The following is an 18,285-nucleotide window of genomic DNA, read 5'->3' as shown; positions in this document are numbered from 1 at the left end:
ACGCAGTCGGAAGTCAGCGTCCCTTTCCGATCTTAGTGTTTCTATTCCTCGGTCCTGTTTCCTTCGCGCTGTTCCGTCTTGGCATTAACATGAACCAACTAACTTTCACCAGAGTACGCCTAAGTTGCAGGCGGCTTTTTGCATTTGGGCGTATCATAGGTGCTGTGCAAAATTGTATGGCGGGCGTTAAAGTCTCCCATTACAAGCACTTGCTCGTCGTGTTCAGTTTTTGCTGAAAGAGTAGTACATTTTGAAAATGAAGACACTCTTCGGCCGTTTCCTTGGTCTTCATTTCAATTAGGGCTTCTTCTGGAAATTTGGTTTTGAGTTCCCCTTCCCTTTCCCTTGTCCCAGAGCCTTCTGTCCGTGTCCAATATGTCACTTTGGTAGTCCAGCGGTTGCCATTTGGATAATTGTATACGTGTACAGCCGACGTCCATTTTGTTTTTGTTATATGAATAAAATATCTTTTACTCTAGAGTGTGTACTGTGATCCATAAAGCTCGTTTCCTGCGCCTCAACGCTACGCCTATGATTTTTCGTTCTATGGTCCCCTGAGCCGACCTAAGTGCTTATAATTTGTCTAGTAAAACGCAACATTTCCGCCCCATATCATTACCGAAAGGGCGCATTGGTTGTATATTCTTCTTTTTAGTGAGAGGTAATTTGATTTTTATTATTACGGAGTGTTTGCCTAGTGTACTCCAGCCAGTATCGCTTCTGCGCCGGAATTTGTTCTCGTTTTTTTGATCAGCACAGACTACCTGCCCGAGTAGGTATACTTTTCCACTTGTTCTAGCTTCTGGGTTCATATTCTGAAGAGGGCTCTTTCGGCATATTTATTCATCGTGACATTAAATTTATTCATTTATCTCTATTCCCACTGAATTTTGTTCCTCAAGCATTTTTGGAGGTGTTCAGCCCACTCACTGAGCAAGGCTGTCCCGTGTGCAAACCTCACAAAAAAATTCCGTTTATCCGTAGGCCACGTTTTTCAAGGCAAGCTACATCAATAACCCTTGAAGACGAGCTGTGAGGAGTTTTGGGGAGGTGTTGTCAACCGGTCCTGCGCCCCTAAAGATGAGGAATTGGTCGATTAGCTTGTGAAGGATTACCCTTCCCGTAAATCTTTTATATACCTGATCTTTTTTAAGCTGATGGAGCTCTCCTCTATCCCCTGGTCTTTGAATGCATCAAGCACTGCTGCTATGCTCAGAGAATCAAACGCTTTTTCATAGTCTATAATGCCATGTAACGGGGCTTATTAGAGTGTGGATTTTTCTATCCCTTTATTGACAACGTGGATGTGATCTATTGTTGAGTATCACCTCGTAAACCCAGCCTGCTCTCTGGTTTGATGGGAATCCAGGCTGTTGCTTGTTCTGTTAACTATTACTTTGGCAAACAGCTTGTGTGCAACAGAGAAATGGCTGATGGGTCTGTAGTTCTTAAGCTTTGCTGTCTGCTGTCTTGTGAAGCATAATTATGTTGCGTTTTTTCAGGTTGTGGGTACTTTTAGAGTCTTTCAGCATTCGGAGAATACTGAAGCAAGCTTTTTCAATACGATATCACCTCCCTCGTTTAAAGGAACTACAGTTATACCGTGGTCACCTGCAGCTTTTCGTCTTCATGTCGTTGAGAGCTTTCTGAACTTCGTATCTGGTTATTAGAAGGACTTCTCGATCTAAGCTGCTACGCTTTGTAGTAGCCCCTGGTCTAACGTCGCTGGAATATAGCCTGGTGTAGAATCGTTCCGCTACTCTGATATTCTCCTCTATGTTGTGTGTAATATGGCACTGCTCGTCTCTGAGGGTGTACATTCTGTCTTTGCCTGTAGCTAACCGCTTTTTTAAGCTTCCTCCTATTTCTATTGTTTCTTCGAATACTGCCGCAAATATCGCACCAATATCGTTTGTTTTACTTCTGTTAATCCATTTTGAAGCCTCGGCGAAGTGAATATGATCGGCCGTACTTGACAGGTTTATGTTCTTAGGTTTGGCAATAAGTTTCTTCGTTTTCTGAGTTAGTTTTTTAAGTGTGTTATCTATCGGCTCCGTGTCCCACAGATGCTGCCGACTAAAATTGCCGTTGTTATGTTGCCATTTACTATGGCAACACTGTCCTCATTCTGCCGTGTAAAATGCGTGAATTTGTTGCAAAGAGATGTTTCAAAATCCTGCGTCTTAGCTCTAACTGACTGCATGTCTGGTTTCTTCCTGTTCAGAAGTCTTTTTCTTTACCTTTTGAGTATAAGACTTACTTTGAACATAACCATCCTCTCATAGGTGCATCGAACCTTACTTAGCACTTCCATGTCCTGCACCTCACCTGGGTTGTCACTTAAAAGGAAGCCAATTTCATTTGTTGGTGTACTGTTTTAACCATTCCATGTTCAATTCATATTCTTTCGTTTTGCAGAAGAAAGTGTTCATTATTTTTCGATTGTTTCTCTTCGCAAATCACACCAGCGTATGTCCTCGACTACTGCGACTGCCTAATCGAAAGTTTCTCACTGGCCTTTCCCCAATTTTTGCATTAGAGTCCCCCATCATAATCGTCAACTTAGTGGTTCCCTCTATCAATGCTGATTCGAAGTCCGTGTAGAAACTTTCCACGGCCTCATCATCATGGGTGGCTGTAGGCGCGTGGGCTGGTTTAGCTTGATTACCTCTATTGCCACTCATGTGTTGATGCTAAAAAATTCTCCCATGTTTCCTCCTATGTCTCTGCCGATTAAGAATCCCACCTCGTTCTTTCTTTTTTCTTGGTGTCCACGATTGCACAGAATGTGTCCGCTAGTCAGTGTTATGATGCCTTCTCCTGTTCTACCTTTGCTTAAGCCTACAACATGGCACTTAATGTCCGAGAGCTGCTATAAGTAAATTGAATGAAATCAAAATTGAAGAAAAGTAATGTAAAACATTTAAAAAGTTTCATTATTCACCGTTCCACTGCGTGCGCTCCAGCTACTGCATCCTTTGGTCACTCGTGGACTTGAAATGCCGCCACAGCACCTAAGTTCACGTTAGAGCGCTGCTGATTTTGTGGATGAAAATATTTTAAACGCGCATGTTTATTTGCTGCCTCGCATAAACGGTTAATGCTTTTGGAAGGTATCCCTTATATAAAATTCTCATTTAAGAATTCTGTCACGTGTTGGCTTAATCGATAATCAAGCAAGCAAGCGGACCGAGATAGTCATATCAAAATTTTATATACGATAGTCTTTCTTTGGCTACATAAAAACAGAATATCTCGGCTTTTATGCCTGTCTGGGCTTAGTTATTTTGCACCCAGTTCTCATCTGTATGCCCGTCTGGCCCTAGAGCATGTCATCATGGGACTAGTTCTTTTAGGCCTAGTTCCTCTCTGTTTGGCGTTCTGTGCGTAGCTTCTGGCCTAGTCTTTGTGGCGCTCGTCGTTTTTAATTGCCACGAGCGCGTTGTTGCCTTGAGTGATTTCGAGTCAGCATACCCTGCCCGCATTGGCGGTCGGCGCTACGTCTCACTGATAGCGAAGAAATTTGTTTATGCGTGACCCTCCTTTCTAGCTTGGATATTCTGCATACTGCGGTAACGGCTTTGATGAATTTTACTGGCGGGTGTTACCACGCTCTTTGGTCGCATCGGTGGCGGCGGAGAACAATAACTGCGGAGACCGGCGCGCAATTCTCTTGTTCGGGAGAAACTTAGCCATGGCTTCTTCCGGCTTCCAGAGCGGCGGGCGAGCGTGTGCCGCCACGCGCGCTCAAGTGGCGGGTTTGGCCAGGGAACAGCAGCAACATTCTTTTCCCACAGCCCGTGAGAGAGGCAAATAAAGTGAGGATTTAATTATGTGGGCATGGTTCGCTGTTACGTATATGCATGATAATACGAAAGTAAAAACATTATGTTACTTTGAACTTTTAATTTGATTCTATTTACTAAGTGTGTCAATTACGCACAAAAGCTGAAAATAAACTGGCAAGCTACACCTCTACTCATCTTTGTTTTGAGCCGTGTTCTTAGCGTATTTTACGCGCTGTTAGCATATTTGGTGTCTCTGATTCCTCCGGTCTCTAACCTTTTCATTAAATCCTGAACACGGGGCCCTCTTTGAGTAAGCCGAAAATTGTCTTTCTTAAAAAGCCGGAAAGATTTTTCATCACTTTCATATTGTCAGAGCTGAAGCTCGTTCAAAAATCGTGGGCTCCACTATAGCGGTCGATTTCGCCACAGCGCAACAGCGGATATGTCTGTGTGATGGTTCGGCGAAAAATAAGAGGTTGATTCGGTTATCCTCTGTCTGCTTACCGTGTCGCCATTAAGTCTTACAGTTTAGCTGTCTCGTTTTCTTATCAAACTAACTACTCACCGGAAATGCCGCTCACATTCACGCTACAATATTTCAAGTGCTGTAACTTTCTTGTGGACAGCACTAGGGCTAAAAACAGAAATACCCGTTGCAAACGTTTTTCGGCATTGCATTGCTCACTCCAATGACGCGCGCGGGTTCGACCCAGCCCTTACAAAAATGGTTAAGGAGATTGATCCTACGGTGTATTTTACTTTACTCGTTACATTCTGTTGAATCAGTTGACTTTTTATAGAAATTTAGTATTTATCTCGCGTTGCAAATTGGCCGCCGAGTTTCAATTCGAATTCTATTGACTAATCTTAACATGTCTGTTGAGTTCCAAATACCCTTTTGTTGACTCTCAATTCAGTTCTGTTGAGTTCCTATTGAGAAATGTCAAGAGGAAGTCTATAGAGTATATGCTAAACAAAAATATAGTATGGTAGGTACTTTTGCAGTTGTTTGCCAGTTCCATTCTCTATTAAGCACTCCCTTAACATTAAAGCAATAAAGGGAGAAGGACAAGGTATTGATCGAAAAAATCTTGACAATTTGCATTCATGAAATACCTATACACAGGCATTTGGAGAAAGTAAAACCAAGGGGTTTATTTACCATCTCGTTACATAAAGGGAACCTGTCTGCACCCCTCTGCCTCCAGTCTGCAGATGCTCACATACTTCTCTCGAAATGCATAGAACGCGCATTTGAATACTCCGGCTCACACTTACGTCAACTGCTGGGCAGCCACACTTCATGGCACACTGTTCGCAAACGCCGGTCTGGGAACAAATACGTATAGGTGATGGGTAGTCCGCAGAAAAAAATATCCACAAATATTTCACTACTCTCAATAGATAACTCGAAGAGCCGCAAGTACCGCGGCTAACATAGAAATTCACTCCCAATAAAACAACGAAGACCGTCAGCCCAGTTATTTCCTAGTACGTTCTCCCAATTCGCGAAAAAGTAATCATCTTAGTCATATCCATGCGGTAAAACCTTATGTTCACAGTACGTTGCCGGTGTTGCGCTGGCGCGGGTAAGTGTGGAAACGTATTCTTGGTGAGAAAAGAGTCCAGCATCTCTCGCACTATGCAGATTCTTCAGTTTGTAGGATAACCTGTCCTGGAGTGTGGCGTAAGTGAACTTCCTCTCGCGTTATCGCAGTTCTTCACGGTGAAATATTCGCAGCAGTCACCGTAAACACTGGAAACTTGCGACAGCGAAGGGGAGAACATAGGATTCGCGTTGCAGCATCTACACGATGCTGCACGAATGAGTTCACGAATACCTACGCAGCGCGGGTGTTTGCCCCGTTGCCTTCAACGAAAGCTTTCTGTCATACACATCGCCAAAAACCGGTCTGTCAAACAAACAAAATAAAAATAAGACACGAAGCAAACGTTTTCCCTCTGTCTTTTGACCACTTCGCCCAATCCCCTTCCAGACACTTTTTGGTCGTACGAGTGTGGCTATTGTCCCCTTTCTCTCCCCTACTCGGTGCTGGTGGTCGCAGCTGCCACCATATCCCTGAACGCGTCCGCACGTAGCCTGTGCCGTGAAAGTTATTTCCAATCTGGCTAGATGCGGATAGAGCAGTTTTCAGGGAATCACGCTTTTTAATTTCCCTTACCAGCGAAGTCTACCCATAGATAACTGCGAACTAAGTTACCTTCCGGACGTTCATTTGCAAGATTTGAAGGCGAGAAGTATCAGAAGTTGCAACCTGAGTTTGAGCTTTATTGAGTAGCTGCATTGAATTTTACTTTTTGTATATTGTTGGTCTAATCAGTAACTAACGGCATTAAACAAATATTTTATTTAACCCGCTGATCAACATCAACACCGTCATGCAAAGTTTGATAGATATCGGTACATCATAAGCATGGGAGTTGTGCGTCATAAACAGCTAAACGACTTTTGAATGGGCCGTTCAGACAAAACACAAGTTCGTTTTATTCGTAAAATTGTCTCGTTACAATCATACTTACGCCACTTTTAAAGTAAACTTTGCTCAAATGAGCTGCCATATTAGGAAAGAAAGGGAATGGCCACGCGACTCACTAGCTTGTTTCCCGCACTAGAACGTATGACATAATATACACAGCTGTGCGACTGGCAGAGGCCGAAACAAGTAAACGCAAGTTCGACAGGGCTGATGAGCTTGCAGAACGAGCTATTTTGGCTTGTGTTGTGCATATTCTTGTTATAGCAGTAAAAATACTGGGGTGAAACAGCAAGAGTTATTAAAGTATACGTGTACTTAGAAGTACCAGTGCGTACCGCTGTTGGTACTGCCCGCACTAGGCTTGCTATAGCTGCACAGCAATGCGGCGCTTTGTGGTTGCCTCAGATGGCACCGACCGATTGGAGTAAGAGACATTGTCTTGCGTGACCCTATCCGTCGAACATACTCCAGCTTTCACGAAACGATTACTACCTACCGTAACAAAAGCAGGCCAGGTGAAAATGCTGTAAAAGACAACGTAAAGGTGAATAGCGGTGCAGAGCAGTAGGGGGGCGCCATCTGGGACGACTGATGGTCCTCTGAAGTCCTCCTATTCCGCTACCGACTCAAATGCGGGCTTAGAGTTGGCTTTAAGACCCGTCCATTTTGCGTCATGGCAGACGTCACAAGACACACCATTTGGCGGAAGAATCAAAGTTTTAATTTTGATTGATTAATATCAGTGAATAAAGCATCAGTGGCGGCCGGAATAGTGCGGGGGGCACTATAAAACATCAAGTTTTTCGAATATAACAATCTCGAATTTCGTCTGCATTTCCTCTTTATTGGTAGCTCCATTTATAATTTTATGAGCTAACACTTTTGTATGACCGGCTAAAGGCTCCGAGCTTTATGTCACTCTGTAACCAGGAAGGAAATTCTTATGGCTTCGGGTAGTTCGACAGAACGATGATGAGGCGAAGCTTGCAGCCACTTGGTTTGGAATTTTGTTTTCAAATGCGGCTATTGGTGGAGAATGTCGTCAGTATTCTTTCTTATTTCAATTTATAATGGTTTACACCTAGGTTCTTCTTCATTGCTTTTGGTAAAACCATGCTGCGGCACTGATTAAGAAAATGCATTAAAAAGCACCCAATATAATTTAATTCTTAGCAAGTATAACTAAAACTTTTGCAAAGATACTGTGGGTGAAGCATTATATATTATCCTCATGAGTGTTATCGGTAGAAACGTTTTGGGTTTTAATTAAACAAATTTTTTTGATACTCTCTGGAGTGTTTTCTACAGAAATGTTTTCTTTTCATTGACTGCACTCATAAGAAATATGTATGTATCGTAGAAATGCTTAGAAGTAACCCAGTATTTATTATTATAAAATTCTGAATCTACACTAAGCAACGCTGAGAAAAACAGCCCTTCACAGGTATAGCCTGATTAGCTTCATCAATCGGCGTTTGAAAGACTTTCAATAGACTTGTGTTATTAGATTTTGTGCTGCGGCTTCTCAATAAAAATCCTTTTGACTTTCTGAAGCAAATCTCAAGCGCCCATGAGTTCGAAGTAAATTTATTTTGACTTTATAGAAATTCAACAGGGACTCAACTGAAACTCAAAATCTATTTTGTAAGGGTGGACGCGCATGCCATTTTCTTGCTGGGAGGGAAACGTGTTGGGGGAGAAACGTAAGGGGAGAAACGGGTTGATATTTCAGGGAACGTTAAACATCTTTCCATCAATTTAGTGATTTTGGAACCCTCTGCGATGACCCGCCTAAAAGACCCTGTTTCTATAGTACCAGTCAAATTCTAAAAATCCTAATCGGAACTTATAATAGGTTATGGGATGCCAGAGCACAAAATTACCGAAAAAACAGACTTCGTGGAGTAATGCTGTAGGGTCGAACGCACATAATGTTAATAATCGAGCTACACTAGTAAGTATGTTCGGCCAGTAAGAGTCACTGTTGAGAAGCCTCACTTTATCGAATAAAGAATCCCGTTTATTTTCGTGTGTAAACCCAATTAGATTAGGCTAGCTGCTACATGTGCTCATTTTTAGGTGCAATCGTTAACACCTGTTTGCTTTCGTAAAGTGCTGCAACAACTTCGAGAAAAAACAGCTGGATGACGAGACTATGTAAAAGAACAGACACAGGCGCACACAAATAGAGTGTGCTTTAGTTCAGAAAAGGAAAAGCAGAGAAAAAACGAAAAAAAAGACATTAAATTTGATATCAAATGTTATCAAAAGATATGTAAACAAGGCAACTATACTAAATCCATCGCGTGACGATTGGTTGACAAAATTCCCAGTCACGTAGGCCATCTCGTTATCTTGATGTGTAACGAATGGTTCACTAATGCACGTTATTCATTTCCTGTTGATTAAAACGCCCTCAGTTCGTCAGCGCTTGTGTTACGTGTTTCCGTGGTTATTCCCGTCGTCTGCGCTGTTTTTCCGGAAGGTATAATGTACGAAGAAGCACTTCTGTATACCCTTCTGCTTCAAAAAACTCTGAAAACCGCACTCTCATTGCTTGTTGAATCGCAGTGCCGTGGTATATGCCTATAGGAAGTGGATTAAGAGCGCTTTTGTGAAGTTGGTCGGCAAACACGTTTAAATCTTTTGCGGACACTTTCCAAACTAAGTCTTTTAGCACAGAAAGGAGATAGTTATTTCATAAGGAAGGATTTGGAAATGCCTATTTACATTTAATATAGCTAGAATCAAGCATAATGGTTGCGAAATTCTGTATAGAAAAAGTGCTGGGGCACCTTGCGGGAAACTTGTAGCGTTTCCATTGCTTCTCGTGAGGGGGCCATCTACTGAGAGACAATGTCAGCACAAAGTAAATGTCTCCCAAAATTATGACAGTGTTAAATTAAGTGGATACTTTGTTGTCATCGCAATCTACGGTGGATTCTTTTTTTTTCAGACACCCTTGTTGGAGTTATGGTTACTAGAAAAAAGTATGACGAAATTGTTGCCTTTTGTGGGCCCGGTAAGTCGCTTTTGTATGGATTGATCTCGCTCCCATTGCGGAAAGATTGCTCGTTTGGCTTCATAGCACGGCCTCTAAATACAACACTAGTCTCCCGTTAGTACAAAGCGCTGTAGTAATGAAGCAAGAACACTTTTAGAGCCAAAGCTTTCTTACTGGGACCAACGCCGTTCTGTCACAAATCTAATGCATTGCCAAATAGACCGGTTGGTCGACCGAAAAGTTCTGATAAGAAGTTTGGAAACACGGCGAGCGTGTGAAACAGAGCTGCTGTTGGGTTATTACGGGTGTTTGAAGTAGCAAAAAAGGAACCCTTCTTGACAACAGAATACACTCATCGATTATGAAAAATGAAGGACGTTCACACTAGCATGCATGACGTGAAGGTAGCGAAGCTTAACGCTCCATTAATGACCGTCACGACGGTTTATGTTCATGACTGCAGCCGATTTGCTTCTTCGCTGCCGCAACAACCTATACTCCAACATTGTTGCTATAACGGTGAGCTTCCGTAACCCTTTTGTAAGTGATAATCATCGGACATCTTCTTGGAGGGGGTATGCTATAACGCGTCTTTCTAGTTCCCAGCAAGTGTTGCCAAGGTTACAGCGAACCCTGGAGTCTTTTCGTTCCGAGCAAGTCTTGCAACGACTACGGCGAACACTGCAGTTTTTTGGCCAAATTAGGCCACTGTCCCTAAGTGGGTATGCTTGGCTTGACAAACGTGCTCCGGGGACGCGGCACGGTCCCCGGGAGGCGCGCGCACAGCAGCGCTGGATATTTTTTGTTTGTTTAACTGCCGGGCTGTCGTGGCAATCTTGGGCGATCTCCTGAAGTGAGTATGCTTGGCTTGACACATGTGCCCCGGGGATACTGGGTGGTCGCCCCGAGCCACGCGTACACGAGCGGGCGGTCGACAGTTTCTGGGTTTTTAACTGCCGGGTGGTCACCGCGAGAAACTCGCTCACCTGCGCTCATCGTGTGCTTGGTATTTCTAACTGCGAAGATGTTTCTTTTGCGATAGAACGCCCGTTGGCATAAAATAACTTATTTACAAATATACATGGGCACCCGGCTCTCGAAGGAAGTCAAGAAGGGAGCGGTGGTGAGGTCCCCAGAGCCACCGCTGAAGGTCGGGGGGTCTTCCAGGATGGAGGCCTGTGCCACTCACGTGTCGGTTTCTGGCTGAGGCCAGTGGAGGACACGCCCATATGAGATGGTCCTCATCAGCTTGTGCGGCCGGAGCTGTGCATAAGGGGCAGGTGTCGAACGGCGCATGGTAGCGTGAACAATGCACCATATTCACACGATCAATCAGGTGATAGAGAAGTGCGCGGAGTATACTGAACCCCTATATATAGCATTCATAGATTATGAAAAATCATTTGACTCGATCGAAACCCCAGCAGTCATTCAGGCATTACTGAACCAGGGGGTAGATGAGCATTATGTAAAAATACTAGAGAATATATACAACGGGTCTCACGGCTACCATCATCCTCCATAAGGACAGCAGTAAATTACCTATAAGGAAGTGCGCCAGACAACGAGATACAATCTCTCCAATGTTATTCACAGCATTTTTACAAGAATTATTCAGAACATTGGATTGGGAACAGGTGGGAGTAAGGGTTAATGGAGGATACCTCAGTAACCTCAGATTTGCTGATAACATCGCCTTGCTAAGTAACTCGGGGGACGAATTGCAAAGCATGCCTACAGCACTGAACAAGCAGAGCAGAACCGTGGGCCTGAAAATTGAAATGCAGAAAACCAAAGTAATGATCAATAACCTCCGGACAGCGCAGCAGTTTGGGATAAGGGGCGAAGCAGTGGAAGTGGTAAGCCAATATATCTACTTAGGCCAAGTTTTTACCCCAGATCCCAACCATGAGGCAGAGATAATTAGAAGGATCAGAATGGGGTGGAGTGCATACGGCAGACATTCCCAGATAATGAATAGCACCCTACCATTGTCGCTGAAGAAGAAAGTGTATGACAGCTGCATCTTACCGGTACTCACCTACGGGGCAGAACCTCGGAGGCTCACTAAGAGGGTTCGACCTAAATTGAGAACGACTCAGCGGGCAATGGAGCGGAAAATGATAGGTGTAACATTAAGGGACAAGATAGAGTGGAGTGGGTCAGGGAACAAACGCGTGTTAAGGACATATTAGTAGTGATTAAGAAGACGAAATGGACGTGGGCAGGGCATGTAATGCGAAGGCAAGAAACCGTTGGTCATTAAGGGTAACAGAGTGGATCCCTAGAGAAGGCAAGCGTTGTAGGGGGTGGAAGAAAGTTAGATGGGCAGATGAGATCAAGAACTTTGCGGGGATAAAGTGGTCACAGTTGGCACAGGACCGGGGTAATTGGAGAATAATGGGAGAGGCCTTTGCCCTGCAGTGGGCGTGGATAGGTTGGTGATGATGATGATGATTGGAAGTCTGAGGAGCATATCGAGCCAAGCCTCTAACAGGCGTGGTAGCTTGGGTGCATCGGGAGGTAGGTCTTTTGTGGGGGTGACTAAGGAGTTCTGTGCCCGCTGTTGTGTTTTGCCATCGTAGTTCGTGGCCTTCATGGTTCGCCTCGGTAAAGGCTTTGAGGGGAGGGAGGTCAGGGTACCTGTAGAGCTCTTCAGTCTTCGTGTGACGCAGCAGGCCATGTAATAGGGGAGACAATCGAGATTGAGGACCTCGAGTTCCGCGTAGTGTCTTTTGTTCAATATGAAGCAAGCTGGTTCTTAGCTTGTCTTGGAAGTGAGGGTTGCCAGGCATAATATCCTGATGGTGCGCGAGCCAGCACCGCCAAAGTGGTTGCCCATGCAGCGGATTAGGGGGAGGTGTCGCCGTCACGTTGGCTTAAGGTGACGGATCTATTTCTTTGGTCCACCAATCTCGCGGAGGAAAACCCACCAACCCACCCCTTCGTTAGTCGCGTGATGATCTTGCCGGCGAGGGTAAGGCTGATCTTCGATCGTTCCGAGTCGCAGCCACCGACTAGGAGGAGGTTAGCCTTTCCCGGTGACAGCCGCATTTGAGGGGAAGGGAGGTGGTCGTTGAGTGTCGAAGGCTTGCTGAATGATTCCCCGTGCGTCTGCTGTGGTTAGGCTCGTGCCCGTGGGTTCCGCCCACCATATGATGTCGTCTTCCGAGTAGAATGTCAAGCCAGGAGTGAGATTTTCTATTGCTCTACAGCCAGTCCTCTCATCAGGATGTTGAAGAGGACTGGTGACAAGATGGCACCCTGCAGCACTCCTCTTTGAGAACGTCCTTGGCTGGCCTAAGCCGGATTTGACCTGAAACGTTCGGGCTGACGTTAAATCTCGCTTCTCCATCTTGGTGAATCATGAAGGCTAAATAGTGAGATTCTTTTGATGCTCAAGCCCTGAGGACGATCTCGACCCGCTGAGATGACCGACGTCCGATGCTTGAAGCTGGTGAGGGATGAGGAATGCTTTTCTTGCCGGGTATTAGGTTTATTTACACTATTTACCTTACCCCAAGTATTCAGATCAGGACAGAATGACAGTTACTTTTTCACTCTGCCGGCAGCCTCCTGTTCGGCCATGATGTATACTCAACTAGATCCCTCTCGCCGACCCCGCAGAAAACCCTCTGGTTTTGATCCCAAAAACCACGCCTTGAAAGAGCGCGTTCAAAAAAGAGCAAAAACATTTTGCAGCATGATTCATATGGACCATGGATTGGCCACAAGAACCAACCAATCCTAAACATGCCCTCACCCGGGGTCACATGACCCAACGCTCTCTCTCGTGGAACTCATATACGTTTCTCCCGAGCATTATTGCAACCAACAAGCAAGGACAAAACATCTGCCACCTAAACTCACTGACCGCGCGGAATGGTCAAACCATTACGTTCAGCGGGGGCACCTGCACTTACGCAAAGCGGAATGCTCAGAACGGGCTCCTTGTGGCTGATATCCTAAGATGTCCTATCCTTCCAGCGTCGTCTTTGTCCCCGCGTGCGCTGGCGCAATTAGGTAGTCGTAGGCTGATGCCTTCCCCAGACTAAATGACGCCGCTCCCGCCGCCTGACTGGAGAGATAGGCTCCTTCAAACCCAGGCGGACATTCCCGAGGCGAAGGACCCATAAACGAACTGCACCTACGCCGGCTTCATAAAATCCTCAAAGGCCTCGCCGAGCGCCTTTTCGACGCTTAGAGATGGCATCCTTTCGCTTCCCGTTAGCTGTCAACTTTGACGAACGACTGAATCCCCTCCGAACGTCGGCAAGCCATAATACCGGCGTGCGCATTCTCCGAGAAGGAACAACGCGCTGACAGTGTTTTCACTGCTGCTCCCCGATCCGCATTTCTCTGAGACCACCCGATCGAGCTGACCGCAAGCAATACAACAGAAGTACTCGAGCTAAGCACCCTTATCTTTTGCCACACAAAAGGGAGCAACGCAAAACATGCTACCGGCGGCCCCCAACTTCGCGTCCCTGGGGCTGCACGAAAGGAACGCAGCATGGCAGTTATAAAGCGGAGGAAACGCCGATACATGAGCTACCGGCGCCTTTCATTAATTAAATGAGGAGCAGAACGTAGCAGCTGCTAGGAAAGATTGCACGAAGGTCTTGATCCGTGGGCCAGCGTGTGGCGTAGGTGTGCGTGAAATGTTGCGGATACAGGGCGTTGGCCACTTCAAGCGAGAGGGCGTCAGCGCGAGGGTTTAAAGTGTTTCTTCAATAACGTCATAGCCAGTGTTGTAAATGAAGAAGAGGGGAAAGCGGGCAGGGGCACGCGGCGCATTATCATCATCGGTAGTAGTGTTCGAGGACAGCCAATAAAGAAGCACGGATCGCTCCATCTAGAGCTCTGGGTCGTGACTCGCGCTAGCTTCCGCGACATCGTCGGTGCCGATCAACCTGGGAAATCGCCCTTCGGAGCAACTCCGCATGGCTTCGTCGATCGAGCGCCTTCGAAGGACTCGTGGCGTCGTCAGGAGCGGCGTCACGCGAGCTCTCAACCAGCTGAATGACCGGCTGCAGCAGCCCTCTCCCGACGCGGCGACCTTTAGCTCCCACGTCGACTACATCGTGCAGCAAGACGCTGAGCTCACGGCGCTCAACGGGAAGATCGCCGAGGCAACGGATGATGACGCGCTGGAGCAAGAGCTCGAGGGAGCGGCAGAGTACAACCGCAAGGTTTCGTACGCCGTCTCTCAGGCATGGTTCCTTCTCAAAAATGCCCAGCCGAACGCTCCCGTAGCCAGCGAAAGCGGGACAGCAGCTGATCAGCCCATGATCCCACGGGTACGTCATCACTCATCACGCATCGTGCCTGCGTCACGGCATCGGACAGTCGCCCTTCCGAAACTTCAGATTCCAGCGTTTTCTGGAATTCTGCGCGAGTGGCAAGCTTTTTGAGATCACTACAGCGTGATCACTGGGATCACTTGGGATCACTGGTCATTAAGGGTAACAGGGTAACAGAGTGGATACCTAGAGAAGGCAAGCGTTGCAGGGGGCGGCAGAAAGTTAGATGGGCAGATGAGATCAAGAAGTTTGCCGGGATAAATTGGTCACAGTTGGCACAGGACCGGGGTAATTAGAGAATAATGGGAGAGGCCTTTGCCTTTCAGTGGGGTTCATAGGCTGCTGCTGCTGCTGCTGCTGCTGCTGCTGCTGATTATGATGATGATCTGGACCGCGCGGACAAGGCTGCCCTAATTTCCACCGCTCGAGGAAGGCGTGCGCTTTCGTTGTCGGCCCCTCCGAGGTCGGCGCAATGCGCAAGACCCGGCGCAATGTGTGTGTACGGCGCTGCCACACAGGCCCAGAAGATATTACGCTGCCGGCGAGTGGAGGTGAGGCTACGCGGACACGCTCGCGGAGAGCCAATCACGTTAGAAGCCTTGGAGGTCCCTAAGATTTGTTCGGTCACCAGTCCACAACTCGATAGCGCGACCGTCAATATCCTCAGTGAAAAGCGGTACGACGCTGGTGGCCACAGGCAAAATAGACCGAATCAATGCAGATCTCACAGCTGCAGAAACAGCTCTAGGTTTGGCAATTCAAGGATCACTAAGAGCTCCGGCTTGTAGATATACTAGCGCCATGTTCCTCTCGGGTGGCACACGATGGCGTTTAGAATTTGGCGCGCGTGCTGTGTGGCGACGGCGGAACTGCTGTTCCATTTCATCGCATGAACCCGACTCGCCTAATGCCTACCCGAGCACTTGCAAAGGATTCAGCACCAAATGCAAAGTAATTGAAGACGTGATGATGGAGAAAGGGGCGGAAGGAACGGATAGCTCTAGCGAGAAAACACCGAAGGAACAACCTGCCTTGGAGATGCCCACTTATCAATCCACACGTGAACGCAAGAATAATCGATCCCCCGATTTGGCCCCGAAAGAATTTGCACCTAAGGATCCGACGTCGAACCCGAGCGCGTTATCGAAAGAGGGCACCGTAAAGGCATGCTCGAGACGGGTCAGTTCTGGAAGTCCAGCAAAGGGGGAGACGAAGACAAACCGAACGCCCACTGCGTGTTCAGCCAACCGTAAACATACGCCTGTCGAGAAACGCCAGAAACTTAGCTTGGGCAGCAGCAGCGAAGGAACCAACACGCAGAGCGTAGAGCGCATCAGCCGTTTCTCAAAGCAAACCCAGGCCAAACAGTGTGCACAGCCATTTGTGTCTGCAGAGCCGGAACGTCAGGTTTCGGGTGGCTGCATGAAACCTCATACGCTGGCCTGTAATCGAAAGGTTCTCACGCTGTTGACTCCATCCCAAAGCAAAGGAAGTCACACGTCGAATACCGACGATGGAGTTTGACGCCATCGCGATCGTGCTCCTGCAGCGACAAGGCTCTTCAATTGCAATGGGGACTTCGCCAAGTGTTACCGACACATGAGAAGTTTCATGTGCAATCTTCCTGTGTAATAACTGCACGTTTTTGAACTCGCCGACTGACCATCTTGGGCGCCCGGGAAGATGTTGCAAATGAAGAAGAGGGGAAAGCGGGCAGAGGCCCGCGGCGCACTATCATCATCGCTAGCGGGGTTCGAGGACAGGCAATAAAGAAGCACGGATCGCTCCATCTAGGGCTCTGGGCCGTGACTCGCGCTAGCTTCCGCGACATCTTTGGTGCCGAAACCGCGACAGCCAGAATGAACGTTTTCGTTTTTGTAAGGAGGCAGCCAAGGATGTACAGAAAATCTTTATTCAGTAAGAAATATTTGGGGATTGGGAGATGGAGCAAACATATTGTAGTAAGCTGAAGGGTGAAACCTGAAGTCCAGAGCCCCAGAGGTAGTAGCTCCTTTCTTGTGCTTTATATTAGTTGAAGACGATCTTGAGGTGACGGCTGGTCAGTGCTGTCTCTGATGTCTCGATGAAAGTGTAATGTTTAATGTATGAGTTGTCCCGTCGGTATATCGTTGGACTTCCCTATGTTGCGTGGAAGAAAATGGGTGTTTTACCGCATTTAGAACAGTTATAAGTTAGTAATCAAAGTTTTTTACCCAACATCTGGGCAGGCTTTCCTTGGTTTTTGAGATCGGGGCGTCAATGTTTTGCGCCATTTATTAGTTAGATGACACAATCCTTGCGCCAGCTTATGTTCCTAGAGGAGAGGCTGTTTGATATGGTGCCACCAGTATCGCGGTATGGGCATTAGTGTCCTTCTGGGTCGACGGCCACATTCCTTACTAGGGCCCTCGTGGCCAGTTGTGCTTGAGATGTGAGCTTTATTTTGAATGGGACAATCTATCTGAAGCGTTAGGTATTCTGTCTATAGCCAAATGTCTAGTTGCGTTCTGAAAGTTCCTAATGATGTTTAAGCTACTATGCGATAGTTCCGCTTGGAGGATACCGAAGAGAGTGCTTCCGGATTTCGCTTTTTCTGTTCGTGTCAAAAGATTGCCTCGTACGGTAGTAAAATACGACAGATGTTGCCTTCGTTCTTTCGAAAATACCGATGCCAGCGTACACTGTGCCTTCATGGTTTTGGAGCTTTCTTCAAAGAGATTTGATATTGGCTTATCGCCTGGACTTGCGTCATCTGAACTTGGACCCATGTTTTTTGTTGGGGGGAGAGTGCTCAAGGAGTCGCTAAATTGGTGATATGTCCATGATGTCGTACATGTGTCGTTTCTTCAATACGATGGCCTGTCCTCAATATATTTCCTGCAGGCGCTCTTTTTTTTGCAAGGAGAAGGGCTTCTCTGGTTTCATCAAAAGTACAATAATGACCCGATTGGGGGTATTTCAAAGGCGAAAAAATTGTCAGGTTGAGGCGTGCCTATACGCTGTTTATTAGTTTTTCTTCGGTGAGGGTAACTTTTGCGTACACCATGCTGTACGGTACCTGTCTCATCATCAGTGACTGCGTTAGTCTTACCGATCCTTTTTCTTATTCTTGGTATTCTATACATCGTGTGTTTTATAATACGGGCCAAAAGGGGAACGATTCTCTGTGTTTTCACAATGTGAGATCGGCTGTGCCGCTTCTGTATAGGTCCATGCCGAGGATACACTCTGCCGACACCTTTGCCTGGCCTATCCAGTTTACAGCAAAGAGTTCTCTCTGTCTCTCACTCTTTCTCTGTACTTCACGTGACTGTTCTCTGTAATGACATCCTGGATTATTTGTGGAGGATTTTAAATTGACCGTGTGGCGCAATCTATCGTTTACCAGACGGTTCTTTCGACGGTGACAGGCACGCGGGTAATTCAAAAAGTACTACAAACATTTATTGTTAGACGTAAATACTGTGTTTTGTTTCATATTAGTGCACATATTGGTTTGTTTCTGCCCATATTCTAGGCTTTCCTTTCTTCTTGAAAACGCAATGTGTCGCCCTTTTTTAGTCAAATGACAGAATACTGACGCCGGCCTCGGTTAATGAGAGGGGCGTTTTTATATGGTGGAATCAGTTGCGGGCAGATATGGGAAACGCGTCTGCCGTCATGGGGTTATCAACAGGGCATAGAACAACCTC

General features: G+C 46.5%; 1 protein-coding gene across 3 annotated transcripts in view; it reads left to right on the top strand.

Moving 5' to 3' along the window:
• Positions 1–18,285, top strand: part of LOC144164386 (eukaryotic translation initiation factor 2-alpha kinase 1-like) — a 357,352-nt gene that overhangs the window by 72,177 nt on the left and 266,890 nt on the right. For 2 of the 3 annotated variants that reach the window (XM_077694912.1, XM_077694910.1), the window contains exon 4: positions 9,243–9,308. The exons of the other annotated variant lie outside the window; for it this stretch is intronic. In XM_077694912.1, the coding sequence (XP_077551038.1) occupies positions 9,243–9,308 (66 nt within the window). The remainder of the gene's footprint in view (positions 1–9,242; positions 9,309–18,285) is intronic. 3 annotated transcript variants of the gene reach the window in all.

Source organism: Haemaphysalis longicornis, unplaced genomic scaffold (assembly GCF_048455015.1).
Source record: "Haemaphysalis longicornis isolate Haplotype H1 unplaced genomic scaffold, Haemaphysalis longicornis Haplotype H1 scaffold_13, whole genome shotgun sequence".
Taxonomy (NCBI): Eukaryota; Metazoa; Arthropoda; class Arachnida; order Ixodida; family Ixodidae; genus Haemaphysalis; species Haemaphysalis longicornis.
This window is presented reverse-complemented; position numbering and strand designations above follow the sequence as displayed.